Raw genomic sequence first — 25,280 nt, 5'->3', positions numbered from 1 at the left:
GGGAGGCGGGGAGCGTCCCCCGACATGGCGAGTGCGGGCTGAGAGGGTGGTTGTGTGCAGGTACGTTGGCGGTGGCCGTGTGTCCCTAGAGCGTTGAGCTGCAGTTTTCCTAAAGGGCAAGTTTGCTGTGTGGCACGGGTGACTGCGTTTGGGAGCTTTGGGAGCGATTTGGTAACTTGTTTTTTCTTTTATTTTTACAAAAGCAGCGTTTTGGTGTGTCAGGTTTTGTCTGACCACCAGAAGCTCTAGCTCTATGGGTTCCTGAAGATCTAGTTCTGTGAGTTCCTGCATGTGTCCAGATCTTTGTAGAGCTGAAGGCGCTGCTCTGAATTTGCAGACACATGTAGGAGGGGACCAAGCATGGCAAATACTCTAGCATAGCGGGGTTTTTTTTGTAAAATTTAAATGAGCGTATACAATTTTTACAGAAATCTCGAAAATACAACCTGCTTGGAAATTTATTTTGAATTTCTATTTTTTTTGTTTTAAAGGGAAAAACTGTAAAAGGTGCTTAACTTAAGAGTATCTTGCTCCTATATGTCATGTCTCACGAAAGTATATAGCTAGAACTTTTTTTCTCTGTCTTTTTTTTTTTTTAAAGAAAATACTAACATACTGGACTGTTGTTGAGGGAAGAAAATTGAGGCTTAGAGCCTCAAGTGGTTACTTACGCTTGTGCTTAGTGTTGTGGATTTTTTTTTTCATGAGGGTTAACTTTGGCACATGCTTATGTATTTTCAGGGTTTGTATTCATTCTACCTGCTTTATAATCTACCTATTTGTTTCAAATATTGTGAATGTAATATTCCACCCACATCCCCAGCTTTTGCAAAACTTTCTAGAAAATTATAATTAGGGCTTTGCTATAAAATTTGTTATCATTTTTACTTTAAATACAGGTTTCCTTTGAGTTCAGGTTAAAATTTGATGGACTGAGGTACTGGTTACTGCTTTCTGTCTTGGTTTTTAAGTTATTGTATGTTTATGCTTACCAGTTACAAATACCTGAGAAGTAGTGACAAAGCTAAGGTTAAAATAGGAGGAGTTTGCCAGCGATTTTTAATCCTGCTCATTAATTTAGAATTGGTATTGTATTTGATGGTGCTCTTTGGGAGACAACATGGTCCATATTTATGTTTTTTCTGTCTTCAGTGTATTAAAAATGCGTGTAACATAAAATTGTGAAGGATTTGTGCTTTTCAGCTTACTCTTTCAGTTATGCTTGTATTTACACCTCTTAAAATATCTTTCCTTTTGTTTCCAGACCTTTTTTCACTATTCCTCCTGACTGTGGCCTTTCCCAAGTCTTACATATTTACCTCTTCTATGTGTATGGAAAAATGTTAAAAAGGCTGTTGAAGAATTGAAGTCAAGTCTTTTCTTAATGTGTAAGTCTGACTTCCTCTTTGGTAATATCCATTTAAAGATCCCTGGGATTTTTTTTTTTTACTAGTTGGTTGTTTCTAGTAAATATTTTTATTTATCGTGCTGCTGGTGCTTGTCAATAGTGTCATGCTACCCACTAATAACTAAGTTAAATTGTAATTTGTGTGGTTAATTGGCTAAGGGAGATCTCAAATCAGGTTTGAATATACCCAACTGAGACTCTTTGCCAAACATAAATGTTCTATCCAGTCAGTGAAATGTTGCCCGATTGAGGACCACATTGGCCCTATGTTAAAAGCCTGAGGTTTGTTCTCTGCAGCATTTTGCATCCACTTCTGAGTTTTATAGTGTTAATTGCACACATTCCAGGTTTCAGTATTTGACAGTATAACATTTTAATCTGAATGATAGGCAGCTGCCATCAGGATGATGTATTGCGTCATGCAACCTGTAATCTTCATGTGTTGCATCTGTGTATGAAAAATGATCTTCAGCAAACAAGTCCCAAGTCATTTTTAGTTACTTATTCTGTGTGGGAGTTCAGCTTGCTGCTGTTCAAATAAAGGATTTACCATTGACAAGAGAAAGCATTGCAATACAGTACTCTCTTGGTGAAAATGGAGTGTAATGTAGATGAGTTGTTCTCTTCTGAAGGCTCAAAATAGAGTAATATCCCATGTATTAACCTCCTGTGTGGACGATGGGAAATGTATCATTGAGTTAAAAAAACCCCAAAACAAAACAGTATCCTGTGCCTAAAACGTTTTAGTTGGAAAAGACTCCCAAGGAGGGGGTGTGTATGTGTCTGTGTTTTTTGTGGTCATTTTGTTTGTTTTTTGAATGTCAAATGTGTAGTTGAAATCTTGCTGTTCTCATAGCTGAAGAACACAATTAATTTAATTTATTTAATACTGGAGTCTGTATAAAATGGCAACGTCTATTTTCATTATTATTTTCAAGAATTGTGCAGAAATGCTAATATTTTTTCTAAAGGAGTGCAATAAAGCATATGCTTAGAAAAAAAAAGTGTTTTGCTTTTCTTGCTACGTGATGCGTGAACATGGGCTTGGAAATTCTGCAGTCTCCACTTTCTTTGTCAGGTATTTACATGTTTGATGCTAGATGCTTCCTACTCACAGGACTATGGGAAAATGTTTGGAAGACTTTTAGTGGTGATGCTTATGATGGCCTGGAGCTCTAGAAGTTGCTCTTGGACTTCATCACAATGAGGGAGAGGATGTGATCATTCTTTCAGTTTGAATGTGAATAAATAGGATGATCTAATGAGTTCCAAGTCTCTGTTGCTTGAGGGTGGGCAGGGGAATAGTAGAGAGAGAGCTGCTGATCAAATTTCAGCCAACACTTTAATGACTTTTGCTAGTAAAGACAGTCATGCTATGACTTTTGCTATGGAAAACTTTTTTAGTAAAAACTGTTGTTATATATTAGTGAAGAAACAGTTCTTGTTCATTTTCAGTTTCACTTTTCAAAATCCAAATGATTTTCACTGCTATTCCATTTCTGCTGATTTTATGTTGACACGTGGGAGTGTCATTTGAGCATAGACTTGAGCTGCTATAAATTTTCAGTGCAGCCTGTTATGGAAACACTGACATTAAGTCTAGCAAGACAATGGTGCTGATCATACCTATTTGAGCCTCTTAATCCATAGAGGAGTACTGTTGTCAGTCATGCTTTTGTTCTGAAAAGATTAACTTATACCCAGGAACATATGGTGAGAAACCAAAGTTAACTTATATCTGTTGACTACTTCAGACCTGTGTGATACTGAAGGTAGGCACGCAAAAAAAATCTCTGTAGATGAGCGTGGTGGGTTTTTTGGTATTGGTAAAGGTAATGTCTCCATTAGTGAAGTAGATCTTTTATCTTTTTTTTTAAATTTAATTTATTTTTTGTTTAAGCACAATAGTTAGCTACTAATAGAGTAACAGACTTGAGTAATAAAAATATCAACTCGTGCTGAATTTGGCTTGTTTTTAGTACTTCAGCTAGGTTTAGTTAGTGATCTATGTCACAGAGGAGGTACTGTGTTTATATTCACTTGAAGTCCTAAATAAGTAGTAAACGCTGGCTTAATTTTAAAAAAGCAGCTCTTGGGATTTCTCATGCTTACAGACTGACCTGGTAGGAAAAACTCAAAATTTGATGGCATGGAATTTCAATGTTTTCATCTTTCAGTAGATGTTGTCCTTTAAAGCTTATTTTTCAAGATTTATGTATATTTTGTGGAAACACCCCTGTGCCCTCCACAACAAACAAAAAAAAAACCCCAAACACAAAAAAAAAATGTTACAGTTTAATTTCTCTCTCTTTTTTTTTTTTTTGCCTCATCCTTTGTTCTCTCAAATGCTATTATAAGAATCAACAGCTTCAAAGACTGGTGTGTATTTGTTAATGAATTGTAATGAGTGTTCTGATTGCATTAGTTTTAAATGTAATATTTCTTTTGTTTGTTTTTTGATTTCAGGAGAATAAAATGGGGAAGTTCTAGAACCTTGAGAATAACTCAGCGCAGCAGTCTTGTTTGCTGCAGGAGCTAAGACTAGTATCAATAATTCACTTAAAGAAAAGGAAAACCTAAAATCATGCCGTCTGAAAAGGAACAGTTTTTTCCTGATAAAAAGCAAATTAATTTATTAAAACACAATGCTGCGAAGAATTTTTCTACAGATGCTACTTTGGAAAAAGCACTGCTGAATGATCCTTTAAGTATGATGACTCAACCAGCAATTTTAGATTTCAGTCTCTCTTACAAACTAAAAAATGTGAAAATTGATTTACCCAAGGTGAACATTCCAAATGAAGTATTAATGAAACATGAAGTTGATAGGTTTAGAAAACTCTTTCAGTGTAAACAGCAAACTGCAAGGAAGTCCTTAAGTCTAGAGAAAATAAACGGAAGCAATCCCAATTGTTCAGAGGGAAGCCACTTGCAAAATAAACCAGAAGTGCAATTTGAAGAAGCATTGAAAACTACAGCAAAGATACTGAATTTCACTTGCACGAAGTGCAAGGACAACGTTAGATACAGCCCAAATGATCTACAGAAACATTTTCAGCTGTTACACTATGGCGAGTTGCCTTTGTATCCTTGTGAGATGTGTAACTTCTCAGCTAATGACTTTCAGTCATTTAAACAGCATAGACGCACCCATCGTAGCACTTTAGTAAAATGTGAGCTCTGTAATGATGAGCATATGTACACTTTGTTGGATTTGACAAAACACTTCACATCAAAGCATTGTGTAAATGGTCACTTTCAATGTGAAAAATGTGGGTTTTCTACCCAGGATGTGGGCACGTTTGTTCAGCACATTCACAGACATAATGAGATTCCATATAAATGTGTAAAATGCCATCACGTAAGCTTTACAAAAGAGGAGTTCCAGAAACATCTTCTTGTTCATACCAGTATGTTTCCTTTTGGTTGTCAATTTTGCAGTTACAGAACATCGCGGAAAGATTATCTTATAAACCACTTCATAGCTTTGCATAGAGACCACTTATACGCAAAAGAAAAACTGGAAATGGAGAAATGTGAAAAAAGAATAGTGAAGACACCAGCAGCACTGAAGCTTGTGTTAAAAAGGTATAAAATGGGAACATCGAAAAAAGCACTCTGGAGGCGGAAAAAAGTAAGCAGCGGAAGTGACAAAACTGGAGAAAATGCACAAGTGTTAAGAAGTGTGAATAAAATTCAGACAAAATCTGAGGAGCTGAACCAGTGTATGAGAGATGTGGAAACAAATGAAGAAAAAGATCAAATTGTATATACAGAAAAGCATCATTTCACAGGTGGAATGCTGTCTGCTACTGCTGCACAATACAGTAAAGCAGATGATGGAACAAGTTACGGCCTGGGATTATTGAAAAATGCTGTTCATGGGCCAACGGTGTTGATGGTCAAAAACAACAAAATATCTGTTCCAGCAAATTACAGTGCTAAATTTATGGGATTTAAAATGGTAGATGGAAAACAACATATTGTTATAAAATTATTACCGACAAGTAAGCAAAACTTACATTTGTTGGGTCAGAAAGCTGATCCTATTAATGATGGTTCTACAACTCCTTTGCTGCAGACTGCTGATCCCTGTGGCTTGTCTTCAGGTGCTATACCACATGTAACTGATCAGTCAACCTTAAGGAACAATTCTGTTCACCCATTAACCTGCCCTTCATTTTCTTGTTCTGCTCCTCATTCAGGAAAAACAAAAGTGGAAAACCGGAATAACTCCTTACTGTATGGTAGGAGTGTTTCTCAAACCGTAGCACCTTCTAATGTAGCTGTAGGAAAAAGTTCGAATTATTTGCCAATGAAGTTGGGCTCAACTGTACCTCCATGTGATGATGTGACAAAAGTTGGAACTAGAAGCAATCTCTCGTGGGGAAGCTATAGCCCTCCAAGTCATCCTCAGGTATTACCACCCACTATTACAAATACGCTTCACTATGACCCGATGAAAATGCCCTTCTTTCCTGAACTGAAAATACAAAATGGTGGCCTAAATAATAGTAATGGAACTAATAACCTCTATTACTCAACGTCAGTGGATTCTTCTAATGAAGGGTTGCTGTCTTTTCACAACTATTCCAAAATGGACACTTCGGATAATCCATGTAGCGTTTGGATGTCAACAGATGACAGATACAAAGAATTTATATCTAGCAAAACAGTTTCTTTTCAAAACAGTAGGAGAAGTGAATCTGCATCTTCATATTCAGAGCTGATGAAAGGCTTAAAACCAGAGAAAGTTCTATCAGCCCAATTAAATATTAATAAAACTTATGGACACAGAAACACTAGGAATAACTCTGTGTCTTCTAAAAGCCAATCTAAATGTGTTGTTGACAGTGAGTGTTTTATGGAGGACCAGCATAGTGGCCAGCAGTATTTGGACACTAACATACATCAAGGCTTTGAGAATGTAGCTGAGAAATTCCAAGAAAATGCATCTGGTTGTGTTAACTCGGTCTTAATGCCTAAAATCACGTCTGTTTTCTCATTGCAGAGTGAACAGGCAGCTAATTATTTATCTCCTGAAATAAACCAGTTACTGCAAGATGTGTTGAAAGTGAAAGCAACTACTCAGCAAGAATCCCACAGCAAGTCAAATAACTGCGTTAAACTTCATTCTGACAAACTGCTTTCTGGTCACGAGCCAGGGAATAAAGCCTTTAAACATTTAAAAAATTCAGCAACTGCATGTAGTTTTCAGAGGCCTCCTACTAATGTAGACTTTCATTTATACAAGAGAGACTTGAACACAAGATGTAGCACAAATGAAGGTACGCATTGTGGGAGAGACAGACAGACACCCAGAACGTCATTTGATTCACAGGGAATGGATAAATTATCCAGAACTCCAGGTGTTGGTACGTTGCTAAAAACTCATACAGATGCAATCATAACACAGCAGTTAGTAAAAGATAAAATACTGTCTACAACACAAAATCCTACCGGCTTTTCGCCAGTTCTTCAGGAACAGAAGAAACCCCTTTTAGTTCCATCCTCTCCATCAGGATTTTTTGTTCCTTTGCACCTTGCTAACCAGCCCGGACTACAGGTGGTTTCAGGAAAATCTCTTCCGTCAACTATTTCATCGGATGGGCATGTAACTAAAGGTGTACCTACATCTTTTGTTTTAAATAAAGGCCCTGGAATGATTTTGACTTTTAGTGGGGCAATCGGAACAGTTGCAAACGGCCCTAGTGAGAGTTCTCAGGTTTTAGGGAGAGTTGCATCCAGGGAATGTGGTAAACTAACCATACCAGCTTCAAAAGTGGAGGGGAAAAATGACAGTTTCACAAGTGTAAGAAGTTCCTGTAATAGGAGAGCATGTAGTACGGCAAATGACTCATTGAGTCGCATGCCATTCAAAGGATCTCTTGTAATAACAAACTCATCGGAGTCATCTGTGAAAGGAATTTCTTCTGTGAAGGTGTTACCGGAGCATCAGGATGCTGTCTTTGGTTCCTTGGAGTCAGTAAGCCAACAGGACGCTAAACAGAAACAACATGTTTATGCACTTTTGCCTGATGGACAGCAGGCAGTTTTTCTGAAATGTATGACACCAAACAAGCCTGTAGTTCATAAACATAGTGTTTTTCAGGATAATGCTCATTATCAAAACTGTCAACCAAAGAAAACTGGAGCCATGCAACAAAAGCTTTTGCTGAAAATTAAGACTTCAGATACACTGGCTGATACCACTCAGTCAGTAAGCAACTCAGTGCCCTCACTACAGTTGGATAACTTGCAGTCCCTTACTCCTGCACTAGCACAGACACAAACTAATCTTACTTCTAACGATGCCTTAATCTTACCAGGTAGGTTAATGCCAGCAAATGCCTCTTTGGCAAGCTCTAATCCAGCATGTTGTGTTCCTCCTGTAGAACCTGTTTATTCTACTAAGTCTGCAGGGGCACAGTTGCAAAAAGGTTCTCTTGAGAGTACACAAGTAATAACTGCTAACAACAGGAATAACTTTGGTAGTCAGAAGTCCACATGGAGCACCCGAAACAGAACTGCAAAAGTGAAACCTCGTTTAAAACAAACTGGGTCGAAAAGTTCAGAAACTGTGGGTGTGCAAAGAAACAAGAATTTCAAACGGAAAAGCAAGGGTAATTGCCTGGAACCTCCAAGAAAGAAAGTAATATTGCACAGAAAGTGTAAGGAAAAGAATCGAGCTGAAGTTGTTAGTGAATCAGGTGGCCCTTACAAACCAAGGGCGTCGAAGGAAACTGTGAGGACTTTGAAATTACTTCCTTTTAATTCTAAACAGCTTGTAAAATGCCCTCGGAGAAATCAGCCAGTTGTTGTGCTTAACCATCCTGACGCAGATGTTCCAGAAGTTGTAAATGTAATGAAAACCATTGCTAAATTTAAGGGACATGTTCTTAAGGTTTCATTGTCAAAAAGAACTATTGAAGCGCTTTTGCAGCCAGCCTTTTGCAATCCTTTGGACGTAACTACTGATGATCTTTCTCAGAAGAGGCACAGGACAATAAAACCTATTAGTCCTGTAAAAGAAAGGTTTGTCTTAAAATTGACACTGAAAAAGACTAGCAAAAACAATTATCAGATTGTGAAAACTACCTCTGATAATACCTTGAAAGCTAAGTTTAGCTGCTGGTTTTGCGGTAGAATATTTGACAATCAGGATAATTGGGTAGGACATGGACAGAGGCATCTGATGGAGGCTACTCGAGATTGGAATTCATTAATGTAATGATGACCAGTGAAAAAGATAAAACTTAAATATCATACGTAACAGTTTATAAGAAGAGAATCAATTGAATTAGGATACGCAAGTCATTTTGTTTTGTATTTCAGTATTGTAACTAAGTGTTTAAAAATGATGCGAAGTGCTTGGAAGGAAGAGCAGATTCTCTGTTGCCATCAAGCTTTGAGATAGATCAAGGAGCTTTGTGGTTTAGATAACTTGTAACTAACTGCAAATACAATTCCATAAAAATATATATTATTTTTTGTTACTACTATCATGTCCTATATTTTTATTCTATAGAATGAGTTTTCAGGGCTTTTGTTCTGTACATATTTAAAAAAAACCTAAACATGTAAATATTTTTATACTTTTCAGTTATTTGGTATAATTCTTGCACAGAAATTACCCTCCCTCTCCCCTATTTTTCAGTTCTGTGCATGCACTACTAAAACCAATTTTTAAAATTTTTCAACTACACACAGCTGTTATCCTGGGATTTTTGTTACTTTCACTTGTTAGCTCTTGATTTTGTTTTTCAGGGATTGAACACTATTGTTAGCAAGTGCCTAAAAGATGTGAAGCAGTTTACATTATGTCAACTGTGTAACCATAGGTCCATATAGGGCCATTTCCCCAATAGTTTCATTTAAACAAAGCCATATGTGAATGCTTTAAGCTATATTGCTATGCACATGACACTTGTACTATTTCTGTGCAGTTTGTCTACTTTCTTAGTGAAGTATTTTTCATATAAATTAATAAAACATGTTACGATTGTGTTAATACGGTGAGCCTGAGAATGGAATCAGTGGAAAATATACAGTATATATATTCATAATGTATATGGTGTTTAAGAATGGTGAACATTCCTAATCTGTATTGACTCTGTCACTATTAAATTTGCTATAACTTGTGTTTACAGAATATGACTGTGAGCATTTATGGAAAATAGATTTCTATTTTGTTTTATACTTTGTCTGCCACAAACACAAAGGCCAGGATATGGTGAAGTGCAAAGCACCATTTCAGGCCTGTAACTGCATTGTAGTTTTATTCCAGGTGGATGTAATCTGTCCTCATAATCAATAAATAGTATTTTCTACTATTGCTTATTCAGATGAACTGCCTTTTAGGGTACCAGGGGTTTGGCAAAAGCAATGCTTAAGTTATTTCTCCCTTATTTTACCAGCCAGCAGGGTAGTATTCCTCGGAGTTTGCTTGCTTCCTGCTTACATTTGTAGGGCTAATGATGAAGGGAGAATAATGTTTATGTTATGTTAATGATGAAGGGAGAATTAATGTTTATGTGAAGGTATGTAAACGAAAAACCTTATCTTATCCATAGTGACTGAGAGCATACAAATGAAGGTCCTTATTATCCACAGTAATTATTATGCTTAGAGACTTTGTCCTCCAGATTCTTGATGAACCTAGAGGCTAGATCCAGTCTTCAGGGGGAGTGCCCTTACCAAATGGCATGTTTTGCCCAAGTACCGGAAGACCACATCTTAGGTGTGTAAGTCAGCTTCCCAAAGTATTGATGGAAAAACTGTCAAAATTGAATACTGCACTTCGAGAGGACTAGGGTATTTGAATCTCTGAGGTTTTAGATTGTATGCGAGCCCAGGGGCAGTCTCTGTGACTATTTCCATAAGATGAAAGTGAAGATTGACTTGCTACCAGTGAAACAATTAGAAGTCTTTTATGGATGTCACAGGGATTCTGGTAACAGAATTCAACTTCTGTTGTAAAAAGTGTTATAATGAAAATAACATTTAAAAAAATTACTTCAGTGGCTAGATACGTTTTTTTTTCTTATGTGTACATTGGCAGGAAGATGGCACACTAGCCTTGTAGCTAGTGAGTTATGTATGGGAATCAACTCAAATACCTGAGACAGTCGAGGCAGCATAGTTTGGGTGAATTAATACACAGTTGGTGTTTGTTCTGTATCAAAATGAGATCATTTTGTGCTGCACAATGGACTTGAGCTCTGACATGGATTTGGCTAGGAACTTTGAGGATGGACTACTGTAGTGTTGAGGAAGTGTGTTAGAAAGAGTAGACCAGTGACGAGTGGTGTTTCTCAGGGGTTGGTATTGGGACCGGTGCTGTCTAACATCTTTGTTGGCAACGTGGACAGTGGGATGAAGTCCACTCTCAGCAGGTTTGCTGATGACCCCAAGCTATGTGCAGTGGTTGACACGCTGGAAAGAAGGGACGCCATCCAGAGGGACCTGGACAGGCTTGAGAAGTGAGCCTGTGTGAACCTTGTGAAGTTCAACAAGGCCAAGTGCAGGGTCCTGCACCTGGGTCGGGGCAATTCCAAGCACAAATACAGGCTGGGCAGAGAACGGATTGAGAGCAGCCCTAAGGAGAAGGACTTGGGGGTGTTGATTGATGAGACACTCAACATGACCCGTCAATGAGTGCTTGCAGCCCAGAAAGCCGATGGTACCCTGGGCTGCATCAAAAGCAGCGTGGCCAGCGGATCAAGGGAGGGGATTCGGCCCCTCTCATGATTCTCCGCTCTCATGAGACCCCACCTGGAATACTGCATCCAGCTCTGGAGTCCCCAACACAAGACAGACATGGACCTATTTGAGCAAGTCCAGGGGAGGGTCACGAAGATGATCAGAGGGCTGGAGCACCTCTCCTATGAGGAGAGGCTGAGAGAGTTGGGGTTTTTCAGCCTGGAGAAGAGAAGGCTCTGGGGAGACCTTATAGCAGCCTTCCAGTATCTTGAAGGGCACCTACAAGAAAACTGGAGAGGGCCTTTTTACAAGGACATGTAGTGATAGGATGAGGTGTAATGGCTTTAAACTGAAAGAGAGTTGATTCAGATTAGATGTAAGGAAGAAATTCTTTACTCTGAGGGTAGTGAGACACTCGAACAGGTTGCCCAGAGAAGTTGTGGAGGCACCATCCCTTTAAGTGCTCAAGGCGAGGCTGGATGGGGCTTTGAGCAACCTGGTCTTGTGGAAGGTGTGCCTGCCCATCGCAGGGGGGTTGGAACTAGGTGATCTTTAATGTCTCTTCCAAACCAAACCATACCATTCTATGATTCTGAAAGAAGCAGCACTAGGAAAGGACAAAAATGTCTTAAGCTTTTTTTTCCCTGGAAGGGGTTATTTATTGGCTGCCCCAGCTTGCTCTCTGATAAACCCTGAAATTGAACCCCTGAATTCGGGACATTGCCATCGCCTTCTTTGGCAGAAATATCCATGGAGTTTGTTGCTAAAACCTACTCGGTGCAACTTCACCAAGGATGACCAATTTTTGTTAACAGTTACTTCGCATTGACATGGAAGTTCTGCTGTAGAGTTAGGGGATTTTCTCTATTATTGATGAGTCATGAGAGTGACAACTGTCATTGGAATTTTTTCCCCTCCAGCTTCTTTTCGTATGAATTGGGTAACCTTAAACAATACTGTGAAAAAGAACACTGTAAAGCTAGGAAATGTTGAAATAAGGTTGCTTTATACAATCTTAATTCATTGTCATCTGTCACTTCATCCACAGACATCCATCTCATTCAGTGCAGAGAATTGTTGCTCCCTCTTGAGCAGTGATTTAGTATTTTGTTTCCCCACCCTTAATTATGTGCTTGTATAATTTAGCATGTATTGCTCAAGTACTGTTCTGAATATATAATTTTTTTTTTTCTTACGAGCTTTTCCATAATGCTTTGTTTGAGGTCCTAAGAGTTTGGCACTTCTGCAGATTGGATTTCAAGGAATCTCAAGTAAGACTTCCATGAAATTAATCACAGTTAATGATCATCAGGAGAAAGTTTGGCTTAAACAATCTGACCAGCATCACAGCAGATAGTGCAGTAGAAGGTGCAGGGACAATATACAGTTCTTCAATGAAATGTTCAACTGCTTTAACAGTATGAGGCTACCTTTTTACCGGCTGACTCCTGCTACATTTGCGCATTTCTCAGCATTGTCAGTAAATGGGAAAGGTATCTTACAAATATCCTACAAACAATAGTCTATCATTACACAGCTATGATTTATCCCTGAAATACATAAATCCACATGGAAAAATAGTCAATGGTCATATATTTGAGCCTTGTATTGTAACGGATATATCTGATGTGACAAATTAAGGTTGCGCAGGTAACCTGATTTGAAGAGTGTCTTGAGTTCTTGACTTTGCAACCATAACATTTTAAGAAAGCTTGTAACATTACACATATAGCAAGATAAGAAAACCTGAACTTGGTTATAGCGTTTTGGGACATACAGAAATAGGTGCAAATGCAGTGTCAAGAAGTGTTTTCCCTCTGAGATGTTTTGTAAATACATACTTGGCCTAAGCCTCATTTGTACAGCATGTGTTTGTGTAAAGTGGCCTTAAAGAGCCCTGAATATACCCCGTTGTGTATTCTTTGCAGGACGTGTATTCATCAGTAAGTCATGGTTTCTCTTCCTCAGTAATTCCAATGTTTTAACAAAAAACTTGTGTTCAATATTTGTTCCAGGGCTGGTGTCATGCGAGACATGTTTTTTTAAAAGACTTCTTAAGAACCCCTGCCTGCTGCCGGTGGTTTAGAGTGAAGGAGGAATGTAGTTTTGTAACTTGCATGTCTGAACACTTGGATTTTTGAGAATGCAAATTCTTAGTCCTTTCATGGAACAACAGTGTCAGGAATGATTTGCACGACTCATTGTACTCTCCTTTCTGTATCAGGTGGGCAGACAACACTTCCGCTCCTTTGTACAGTAGTAAATATGATACTTTGCCCCAAGTTCTCAGGCAAAAAAATTACGTAAAGGTAAGTTTTAAGTTCTAGTTTTAGGTCTTTTTTTTTTTCTTTTTTTTTTTTTTTCTCCTAGCTATTCAGTTAATGAAAATTATATAGAAGAGAAATTAGCTAACAATATCAAAGAAATACGGGGGGAGGTGTCTTGCTATGTCTGTCAGAGGTCAGACTTGACATACCTGCTACCTGGTGGAAACACCCGACAGCATTAGCTAGTGGCAGCTGCTGGCACTGCCACAGTTGGAAGATAAAGTTTCAGGTGTAGGACTGCACCAAGCTAGCGTTTCCTGGATTCTGTGGTGGCTGCTGCATCAGTAGCGTCAGGATTTTTAACACAGCATGCTCCATCCTGAGTGCTAATTTATTTTACATCCTCGCAAAATACAAGCTTGTATTTTCCCTTGCTCAAACCTTTCGCTTCTCCAGCTAAAACTGTGTTTCAAAATATGTTTACACCACAGTCTGCCCAAGCTACAGAAGATCTAGCTTGGGTATGGAAAGCAGAGTAACTAGTCTGCTTCCAATATAAAACTGTGAGTATAGTAAAATTGGTGATCACATACTGATGTTTTTGTTTGTTTGTTGGTGTCCGTTTCCGCCCCCCCCTGCCATGGAGCCTTATTTTGTGCCTAGGGCACAATCCCACATGGATTATTTTGTGGAAGATGGTGTTGCCTATCAAATCTGTGCCTTATTTTGTTGTCGAAACTGTAAGGTACCCCTGTAATGATGCAGAACATAACTAAAAAGAAGAGAAGGGTTTGGGGATGAAAGTAGTTGAATGTTTATCTGGAGCATATTTGTAGATCAGCCACAGTTACATGTAATGCTGAGCACTTACAGCTGAGGGGCGGGAGCAGCAGTGCTTTGAGTATGGAAAGGGCGCGGTATTGCTAATTATCTTTAAAAAGTGATACTCTTTCACATGGAAGCCTACACTTGAGCTTCACTTCTTCCTGCCTTTTTCTTCCCCAGTTCTAGAATGATGGTGATACTACACATTTAACTTTGACAGAAACGTTTGAAGAACCTAGACACTTTTGTGAGGAGCAACATATAAAGGTTAACAAGAAAGAGACAGTTTTGTTAAGAACAGAGTTTAAATATTGTGCGGTCCAGGAGTGAATAAGGCAAGGAGTCTACATGAATGCAAAGAAAGCTAAATAGCAAATGGCTGCTTGTTCACAGAGTGTTTTCCATTGTGAGTATTGCTTGAAATGGTAACTTTCTTAAGTCATGTTTCGTGTAACTAAATAACATCAGAGTATGCATATAGGAGTAAATTAAACTTGCCGAGGCTAATAATTTTTGTTAATTTTGAGGCCTTGACTCGGCGATGTTAATGTTCTAAACATTACACTAGTACTAAGCATAATATTAGTATATATTAATACCAACTGAATAATATACTAAACATAGCATTTATGTAGTACTGTGAACAGCCTGTCATGGGCAGGCTTGTGTAAAGTCTCTATACATTGTTTCTTACTTGCCAGTGTCTCATTTGCTTCACATCTGGGATATCATCTGGGTTGCAGAGGGAAGAAACTGAGACATAGCAAGGTAGGTAGCCATGTGCTGAACATCATCATATTAGTAAGCAGTATGTTCTAGAAGACAGGTGTATTACTTGTAAAAGTAACTGATCAAAACCACAAGGAAGTAGTTGCAGAATACAGCTACAACATAGCTCCAAGTGACTTGCCGAGACTCCAAGTCTTGGCTCAGTCTTGCCTTAAATGCCTTGTAGATAATCCTAGAGAACACTGCCTAATTTATAACAAAAATAAAAAAGGTACGTACAGAGTGTCAGTTTTGGAAAATACCTTTAAGATGAATGAATTTTCAGGTCCAGTAAAATCAAACACCTCTAGAACTAATTAACAACTGTTCCTAAAAGTTTTTCCATTGGTGCAATTTATACATTCATCAATTTAATTTTCACCACTTCAACCTTTGTGGAAATTACTTGGTTCACAATAATACAATACATAAACCACTGTGACAGAACAGGCTCGGGGGGGACGGGGGGGGAAGTAGGTTTTTTTTTTTGGTGTGTGTCTGTAAACAGTAATTCTGCAAGAACTATGTGGGTAGTTGGTTAGGCAATGATGCAATGTGCTTGGGTCACCAACAGTGGGCAATTTGAAAACAAAAGACTTAAGAGCTATTAAGCCAAATATATATGCTAAAACTGTAAATAGTGATAGTTTTCATAACAACAGAACTTCTGAAGGAGCATATACAAATATATACATTAAAACATCAGTGACAGTGAATTGATGCTTTCTTGCTGGAAGGATGCTAAGAAATGTGATCCAGCAATGCTTCCATACACTATTGACTTTACAGTATTTTTAACTTTATTTGCACATTTGAAAATACAAACAAAAATATTAAAGAAACAGAGTAAAGCAGAGGAGGAGGACAACACATGTCCATTAATCTAAAACATTCAGACAGCTTTATTGCCACTAATCACATGAAGTACAGTCCTATTTTCAGCTTGTACACAGCAGTCCATTAGGTCAAGTTGCTCTTGCTTCTGGGGCTGTGCACTTTACAAAGAAATTGCTGAAAGCAGTGATCTGTGGTAAACGTAACAAATGGAAAGAGGAGATCACTGTGGGTATTCTCATTTTTAAAGTGAAAATGTCCTACAGGAAATCTATCTTTAAATAGTGGTCAAAGGATCAGGCTGTGGTATGCAGTTGTTCTTCGTGTGTCTTGGAATACCCATGTTGTCACAGATGGAAATCACAGACGGAAAAAGTGTATCTGCTTTGGCTTGTGTGCTCTTCTGATAAAAGCAATGTGGGGTTGATCTTTATGAACTGCATCTCTTAAGAGCACCTACTGAGTAGTAAAAGTATTTTCCATCATTTTGGATTTTCTTTTAATACCTGATCCCCATGTTTTGGGATGTTGAAAGAAGTGATTAAAAGAGTCTTCATTTTAGTAGGTCGGTTTGATTAAGAAACTCTTACAATGTGTTTCAGTTTTGTCGAGTCTTTTGTGTTGTTTTGGCTGTCAATTAGAACCAGTGAGGTGCGCTGATGATTCTCTACTATTTCAGCAACACTGTCGAAGCGCTGGATAGAGAAAACAAAAATTAATCAGTGCTGGCTTCCTTTAATGCTGTAATATTGACAGTAATCACTGCATCATCTTTTTCTCTTTGCTTCTGCCACCATCAAAGAGAGTAGAGCTATCGCCGTTACAAAGTGAGATGCTCTGCCTTTTAGTAAGAGAACTAATCCTGCTCTTAGTCCTGAATCTAGTCATAAACATTAAATTTGGACAATGGAAGATACTATGGCCACTAGCTGTCTCATCTCATGCTCCTTTCCATTTGTAATCACCATCTGCACAAACTCAACCACAGAAGTTGTTACATGGCATATTAAACTGACACTGCTTTCAGTGTACTTTTATATATACCAGGCTGCAGACTGGGGCAGTTTGGAAGCTGCTTCATCTGTGGTTCAGCCACCTCAGTTAGAGGGAGGGCAATCTCCACGAGTAATATGGTACAGACAGCCATCAATGACAACTGGTTTAGTTCTGCAATTTTAATGTTTGTCACTGTAAATTAATACCCAGAATCTGCTAGGTCTGTTGCTTTTCCTTTTGGTCTTTGGTCAAATACAGATTTTGGACTATCTCTTTTTACTTCTGAGGTAATTTTTGACCCTTTGTTGAAGGCCAGATGAGCTCCAGGCTATTGTTTATTCTGTAACCTCAAAACCATTGCCTGGGAGGCAGATAATCAGGCAAAGGCAAGCCTACTTTCACATCCCTGAAAAGCCTACCCTGTGCAGCGATAACAGTTTTTATTGGTATTTGGGTTCCAAGTTTCTGGTTTGCTGTCAGAGTAATTATCTGTGTGGTATAATAGCCAACCAGTGATTTTTGCACTCTAGAATTAGCATTTAACATTTTCTTTATGTGAAAATTGGATTAAAATTATTGTCACTCTCATTCTTTATAGAGTTTTTTTTTGGGGGGGGGTGGTGGTGGTGGTGGGGTGGTGGTATTGTGGGGTTTTTTTTTGTGTTTTGTTTTTTGAGTGTAGCTGTTCTTCCTTTATGATTTTCCAAGCAACTTAACTAGAGTCTTAAGTAGAAGGCGAATTAGAGGACTATAAACAGCTAGAGAATTTATCTAGCAGCTGCATCTCTGATCCTGATAACTTTTCAAAACAGTTCTAGGAGTGTGTTTTAAACTTGGTCTGTGGTTTTAATTACTCACAGTATGCAGGAGCTGATGTTACACTGGTTTCTCTAGCTTGATAGATCAGTCATTATATAGGGCATACTTTTATCTTGATACATGAAGAATCCTTTTGGTCATAGTGCAATATATGCCAATCCTTGCTTATTAAAGGTATATAACTGGAAACTGTTAGAAAAAAACTACATCATCTCACCTCTTCACCATTCTTTTCTCTGCCCAGTGCATATTGTCTTGTTGATTCAATAAATCGTATAGGAATGTTGTATACTCTTCTGTTGTAAAACACAACCAGTGTGTACGGTTGCCGTGAATCCTGTCCAGAACTCTTTCTTATTAGAAAAGATCCATCCTAAAGATAGAAAAGTAGTAACTGTATTCAGCTTATTTTTCCCAACAACTTTGTTTTTAGCTTAATATTTTCATCTGTATAGCATTAAACCCTTTTCTCCCATTTGAAAAACTGTACAGCAAGAGACAAGAAGTAGCATGTATTCCTCCCGTCTAATAGTAGCTTATAAAGGTGTCATTTAAGAGTCACCTTTGCTGCTGCTTGTTCTCTCAGCCAGAGAAGGAAAGAAAGAAGAAATAAACACGCAGTGGCAACAGTCTGTTGGGGTCCACAGATTACTAGGAAATGAAGTTACTATCAGTGGCAGTAGGTAGGCAAGAAAGCAGTGAGCTGCAAAAAGCACTCTGATAAAGATGAGCACCTACAGCTACTGACACCGTAGCCCAGTGCTCACTAGCTAGCAGTAGCCTACACTGGTGATAACCCCAGTGCTCTGCCCCTTTATCCTGCTTTGTGGAGTTAGGCAAGAGTGGAAACGTACCTGATGCTGAGGATGCAACTCTTCATGTCCCTGCTGTGACGCTACACAAACCACAACAGGTTTGTGCACAGAATGGTTGAGAGAACTCAAATTCTCCAAATATCTAGATGCCTAGTGTTGCTATTTCAAAATGCGTAGCAGCATCAGCCTCTCCAAATAGTAGCTGTTCTCACATGATCCATTGGACAGTGGTGGAGATCATTAAAAAAGTCATGGAGCTTTGCCTTCCATTTTAATGGATGCATGTGAGCTATCAGATCTTCCTCAGCTCTCTAGTCTGTAATAGCTTGCTCTGCAGTGCACCAGTCAGTGAGGTGCACTAATGCAACTTTGTCTTGGGATGGAAATCATAGTTAAATAGTTTCACCACAACAAGTGCATGTGTGACGGTATCTGCATGGCACAGTATTCTGACCTGGTCACAATATAACCGATGTTCTAGTTGTCCTTTGATTATTTTTTTTTATTATTTGAAGTTTTTTCATAAAATAGACATTCTTCAAAAGTGACCTACCTTGTTTGATCGGTACAATGCATCTTCTGCTGTTTTCCTATCACAGGTAGCGGCATACCATGCTTTACTATGAACACCAGCTTCCTAGAAAGAGAGAAACACTGTTTCACCTGTAAAATAATAACGATAATAAGAAAGAATATGGCCTGTAGGGGAGTTACTACTAAATAATGACAGCTGGGAAGAACTCAAATGCAGAATGCTTTAGAAAACACAGGATTTAGAAAATTCTTTGCCAGGAACTCACTGTTTTTGTTGGACAGAGGTAGGACGAAGAAAAACTAGTGTGTCAAAACAATGGTAACAGATGTGTGACAGAAGGCTGATATATGACAGAAGAGGGAAAGATACCCTGAGGAAAGCAGTCGGGTTCAACGGGAGGATAGTTTGGTATTTTTAAAGCAGGAAGCTATTCTAGTAGAATTTGAAGAGGGTATCCAGGAAATGTTGAGGAATAAATTGAGCATTAACAATTTAAATGCTCCTCAGCTGTGGGCTAGCCAGATTTGATAGCCATCTAAGCTTTGGGCATGAAGTTTCCCATATACTATTTGTGAACATGATCGCGATTGCCTCCATCTGGATAGCATGGAGATTGGATAAGTGTATCTTTTGTTCTTTTTGTTGTTATTAAATAAAGACAAATGGATGGAGTCCTACCAAACAGAGGAATAAGTAATGTCTTTCCTCTACTAATACAGCAGTTCAGTCCTCAGTGCTTTGGTTCTCTGTTGGATTGAGTCTGAATATATCCTTACATTTGAAACAGTGCTCTTACTTAAAAGGCATAAACCCATGTTTACTGTGGAGAAGGGTTACATCTGTGACAATACAAGCGCGGCTTACATTTTATACAATGCCTTATTTCGGTATGTTATAACCTGTGAACACCTCACCAAGATCATCCTCCTTCTCTACATTCTGTTAAATGTTCTGTTCAACAGAACAAGGACTCAACTGCCCCCAGACCTTTCTTCTAGCACTATCCGTGGTCTGTAATCTGGAAGCAGAGAGCTGCTGCCAAAGTTTGGATGGGAACCAAAGAAATAGTGAACCTTATGGGCATGAATCATGTCTGCAAGCACCTGTATTAAGCAGGATGCTACAGCACATGATACCATTGTGCACAACTGGTGGGAAAAATAACAATAACTAATAGTTAATTTTTTTAAAACAAAATGGATGTTTTATTACGGTCTGGTTTTGCCCATGGCAGTTACATAAAAGCTGCAAATGTAATTGTTACAAGCTGTTTATTTAGCATCTGCTGGATTGTTTATTTGAAAGAATTTTTTATAATAATATCCAGTATGACATACTGTTAAAATTTTTCCAGAACTTCAAGCCCTTTGTGTTCTTCACTGTTGTATTATCTTTGTCATGTCAGGCTTTAAAACATTTAATGTTATTGGCTCTGCATAATAGAGCCTTTGTTTTGCACTCAACATAACTGTTTTTACCTTGTTTGTGACTACTAGGCTAATAAGAACTGCTTCCTGCATTTTGTAGTCTTCCTTCATCCAAAATGAGAGAAAGGGGAATAGCACCGAAATGAAAATAACTTTGCATTTGCTTAGATTATTCAAAGCTTAATGTTGCAACAAAACAGAAAAAAAAGATTTGGTCATAAAACTGATAGCGTTAACTGTAATGAGAAGAGGTCTGTTTAAAAGAACAGAAAGGAGTAGGACTTGGAAGAGACTAAAACGTGAAAACGTTTAGGGGGGAGGCATCACAGCGTCCTCTGAAAGGGCCGGCAGTGACTTTCTACTCAGTTCTTAAAACTTTGCTGACACCCCAAACCGCAGTAAATAGGGCAATGTTCATAAAAGTGATTCTACCCTCTGCAGCCTGCTGTGTTGGGTCAGTCAGCAAAGCAGCCCCTGTTTCCTCCTACAAATTTCTGGGATTTCTTAGCATGTCACATCAGTGCAGGCAAATGCTAATAGCTGCAGATGGCCTCATTGTATCTGTATGGTGCACATTATTTTTTTTTTTCCTCAGGGCACTGTATGCACAGCCAGAAGTTAAAAAAATGTAGGTAATTAAAAATTCTTTGTAGCCATCTATATCAAAGACTAGACTTAAGTACATCACCACAGATTTCATTCTTTCAAATGATGTCAAAGTATTATGAACTGGGGAGTCAGGAGGACCTGAAACTAAGAAGCTTTTTTGGGGGTTATGTGACTGGTAGGATGCTAAGGTTTGGTATTAATGTTATTTACATATTTTTCTCCAGCTTGTTAAAGCTCTCCTATACTATATGTTGTAAGCATTTTTATATGAAAGCAAACATTCAGATGATTTGTGCCACAGAAAATCTTCACTGCAAATGGGAACATGGATGCCTTCCACAAAGGAGTATGAATTTTATTCAGAGGGGTGGAAATAATACTTTAAAGGATAATAAGATTTCTGTAATGTGAATTTAAACAATGTTATACCTGGTCTGCAGTACTTGAAGTAGATGAAATGCTGCCGTGAGGGGAAGCACCCAGGGAACGGTTTGCAGCTTCTGGCACTTCTAGGAAAGAGAGACAACAAGATTTCTAATTTTTCAAAGTATGTTTTGTTATGCTGTAAGAAACTGGTTTGTTACAAGAACTTTGGAAGATCTGGAAACGCTTGACTTGTGGTATCACCAGGAAAGCAACCTACTATACATGGATGAGCTGTATATAAGCGCCTGGGACACTTGCCTGCTCACAAGAGGAGCCTTGCTTATAAAGGGAGAAACAGTTTGGTTAACAACTTGGTTAATAGCCAGAGCTAGACTTAATATACAAGAAAAAAAGACACCACCACCTAGGTGAATCAGTGTTGCAATGGATAAAGAAAATGCAGGAACACATGCAAAAAGCACTCAGTCGGGTGTGAGAGGTAGCCATAAAGATGTGGGAGTCAGGAAACCAAGTGTAGCTCAGAGATAATTTTTCATTTTTTTAATCCAACTGAAATGTATGCATGTGTGCAAGAAGTCTGGGCAACTAAATAGAGAGGCAGAACTAGTAGGAAAGAGTATGAAGCTTAATTGTAGTTGTGATAACAAAGTATAGTAGAGAATAGCTATTAGGGCTGAAATAAAGATGTTGAAGGGTTTAAGAAATTAGAAGGAAAATGGTCGAGTAGTATTGCATAATAATGATATAATAGAGATACGGGAAATGAGTATAGATAATTGTTTTCTGGTGAAACAATCTTAGCCACAGATAGTATAGGTGTCCGCTATATGTATAGGTGTACACTATATGTGATCAGAGTTGGGTACAGATCGATATAATTGTACAAGAGAAGATGATTGTAGAAAGTTGAGCGTTACTTATTCTGTTATTATGGGAGGTTTTATGGGAGGTTTTATGTCCTGTTTGTTTTACTTATTGAAGAAAAAAGAAATGCTACTAGCATTATTAGCACTCACCTAGTCCTGGACATGACACTTTGCAGACTGCTTTATCAAATCTTCACTAATACTGTTGCAATTTAGATTTTGGGTTCAGAAAGCAATAAGAATGTTGTAGAGGTGATACAGTGACTCAGAAGTTAAAAGTTCAGTTGGACTGGAGAGCTCAAAGACACCTGTGTGAAGTAGGTTTAGAACTTCTTCATAGTAAAGATGCAGCTGTCTGGAAGCTGCATTCCAAGTACAGGGGAGACATTATAAAGAACAGTTCCAGCTCTCAATGAATGAATTATCATCTAAAGAAGGCTATTCAATATTAAGAATTTTGGGTTTTCTGTCAAATTTTGACTGGCTAGCTGCAACAGCTACAGCTGAAAAGTATGTTGTATGAATAAAGTAAGAATTGCCAGAAGTCAGGCTGAATTAGACTTTACAAAAGGAAATTAAAATAAATAATAAGGAGATTCCTTAGCTGTGTAAAAAAGGAAAGGGAAATGGGTCTGTCTGCAATAAGAATTTTATTGATTTCAAAGATAATGTAGGTACTAAATCAACAGGAATTTTGGTACAGAAATGGAAATTTCCACAACCGAATTGTAAGCAAAACTCATCTTAGAACAAGTGGTGGGACCAGATAATCCCAGAAATCTTAAAAAATGGAACATGGAATTACAGGGCTGGTAAAAATCTTTTTAAAATCAATTTCAAGTCAGGGTGTTACTGTATGATTAAAGAATACCAAACATAATTGCTATGCTTATAGTGGAAAAAGTGACCTCAGCAACTACAGGCCTTTTTGCCTAACTCCACAGAACACAAGGCCCTAGGAGAGAATTTGAAGGAAAGAACATTAAGATTTGTAGGTAAAGGTACAACTAGCAAGAAAAAATCTGAAATTTACCCAAGCAGATAAAAAGCTATAGCTCTTTCATAGAATAACAGAGTTCTGCAAAGAGTGAATATGGTACTGTACTTACTCTGGACTTCAGTAGAGCATTTGATACTGTGCCATATGGGTAATTAGTACTTTTTATGAAGATGATGAAAGGTAGCACTAGGCTTGTATGATAACAAGGAAAAGATGGCAGGTTATGCTTAAGGGACATTAGTGATTGGGACCAACTGCATCTGTGATTAAGCTATTGGACCTGGCGCAAAATAAGAATGTGTTAAAGAAAGTTAACTAACCAGAGCATCACTTAGCACCAGATAACCTCAAAGAGTAGTTACACTTAAGGGATTGGTAAGAATTTATGCCACAAGTTGAAGCATGTCAGTTGTGTGACAGGAGCAAAGTTGAGAACATCATGCGTGAACACGAACCATCGCTATACTTCCACAGCATAGGAGATGTAATTGCAACATATATCAAGCAAACATTTTCAGGAAATAGAAGTACTAATAATAGCATATCAAGTTTCATGCAGATTTCTATGTGGAATACTCATTCATTTACAGTGTAAGAGATATGTTCAGATGGAAACATATGCAGAAAAGGGCTGTAGGAAGGTCAGACAAATGTCTGCTAACAACAGACTAGAAAAATGTTAGTTCTAATTTACAAGAAGAGTTCATATACATACTACTTAATTTGTTTTTAATTATGAACTGAAACTAAGTCTCTCTTTAAAAACATTACTTACAGAGGAGCTTTAGCATTTGCCATTATAAAAATACCTGTGTTTGGTTTTTTTTTTCCCCCCATGTAGAGAAAGAATAAATGGCTGGGTGCAATAAAAATCTGTATGGCTTCCAGGCAACAGAAGCCTGGACCAGCCCAGAAATGTCCTATTTAGGGTTCTTCTGTGGCAAGGAGTATGGATGGAATCTTTATTATGATGGGAACTGACCCAAACTCCCTTTGGTAGAAATTTCCAGTAGTCACAAATGGGAGTGAAGCACCCAATTTCATCAATTTGCACAATAACCCCAACATACTCCCTTAATTTTACCAGCTGAGCTAAACCCCTGGATACTTGATCTCCTCTTTGTATGCATTAGAGAGACAAATGTTAATTCCAAAATAATGAATATGCATGGCATCTTGAAATAATCTTAATTCAAAGATTAATTTGAAATTACAAATTAATCACATCTTAATTCAAAATGTGAATTATACTTACTTGGCAGAATTGAGGACTTTTGAAACAAAGACCTGAAATAAAGAGATTACAGAAAGGTCTGAGGAGGTCTACCCAGTTCTGAAAGTACTCAAATTGTGTACTTGAAGCATGCAGTGGTAGAATGTATTCCATTTCACCCATTTGTCTATTGAGAAATAAGGGCCAGATACAGGTTTTTAAAAAAAAACAAAAACAAAAAAAAAAACATATCCTACTAGTACTGACAATTAGGAATTTAAACATCTGGTTTCAATCTCCATCACCTAATTAGAGATTACATCCTCCCATGCTTTTTGGTGGTGGTTAAAGTATTTGGATGCATTTGCCATGTTTTATTTTTTGCTACTGTGAGGCTTTGAGAAACATGACTTTCAAAAAGCAACAGAAGGCTACAGAGAAAACAGTGCTCCCCTTTGAACTTCCCACAGCTGCGTTCAGACCGAGCAGTAGGAGCTGGCGCATTGAAATATTCAAAAGATGATGAAAAGGGATTTTACTTTTGGGCACCGCTTGGAAGGGGTGGAAGTGGAAGCTCTTGGCTGGAACCTCGCCGTCGTTCTGCTGCTGTAGGTTTTTCTGTAGTTTGGGAAAACAAATGGTAGAGTCAAGATTTCCTCAGAAATATATCGTCCCAGATAAGAGAGTCCCAGTAGCTGAAGGAGGGTTTCTTTTATTATTGTTACTTTTGGGGTTTTTCCTTACATGGCAGCTTGCCATCCTGCTTCTTTCTTTATTAACAAGTGGCATACCACCAAATGCCAAGGGAA

General features: G+C 38.2%; 2 protein-coding genes across 2 annotated transcripts in view; one reads left to right on the top strand and one right to left on the bottom strand.

Moving 5' to 3' along the window:
* The first annotated feature begins 3,992 nt into the window (after nt 1–3,992).
* On the top strand, nt 3,993–8,911 carry ZNF518A (zinc finger protein 518A). Its single transcript, XM_009888684.1, has one exon. It carries the CDS (start codon nt 3,993–3,995, stop codon nt 8,637–8,639), a length of 4,647 nt encoding a protein of 1,548 aa, XP_009886986.1. The 3' UTR covers nt 8,640–8,911.
* A 6,836-nt stretch (nt 8,912–15,747) lies between these two features.
* BLNK (B-cell linker) overlaps nt 15,748–25,280 on the bottom strand; it is a 95,953-nt gene continuing 86,420 nt past the window's right edge. The window contains exons 19-24 of the mRNA XM_009888683.1: nt 25,011–25,089; nt 24,514–24,545; nt 21,435–21,514; nt 18,988–19,071; nt 17,837–17,992; nt 15,748–16,499 (exon numbers count right to left, since the gene is read on the bottom strand). Of these exons, the coding sequence (XP_009886985.1) occupies nt 16,380–16,499; nt 17,837–17,992; nt 18,988–19,071; nt 21,435–21,514; nt 24,514–24,545; nt 25,011–25,089 (551 nt within the window). The 3' untranslated portion in view covers nt 15,748–16,379. The remainder of the gene's footprint in view (nt 16,500–17,836; nt 17,993–18,987; nt 19,072–21,434; nt 21,515–24,513; nt 24,546–25,010; nt 25,090–25,280) is intronic.

This window comes from Charadrius vociferus, unplaced genomic scaffold (assembly GCF_000708025.1).
Source record: "Charadrius vociferus isolate BGI_N301 unplaced genomic scaffold, ASM70802v2 scaffold436, whole genome shotgun sequence".
In the NCBI taxonomy this organism is placed as follows: Eukaryota; Metazoa; Chordata; class Aves; order Charadriiformes; family Charadriidae; genus Charadrius; species Charadrius vociferus.
Note: the sequence above shows the minus strand (reverse complement) of the source record. Positions and strands in the feature narration are given on the sequence as shown.

Bases quoted from the DNA above. Each gene is read 5' to 3' on its own strand.
- ZNF518A (XM_009888684.1), top strand. From the start codon at position 3,993: ATGCCGTCTGAAAAGGAACAGTTTTTTCCTGATAAAAAGCAAATTAAT.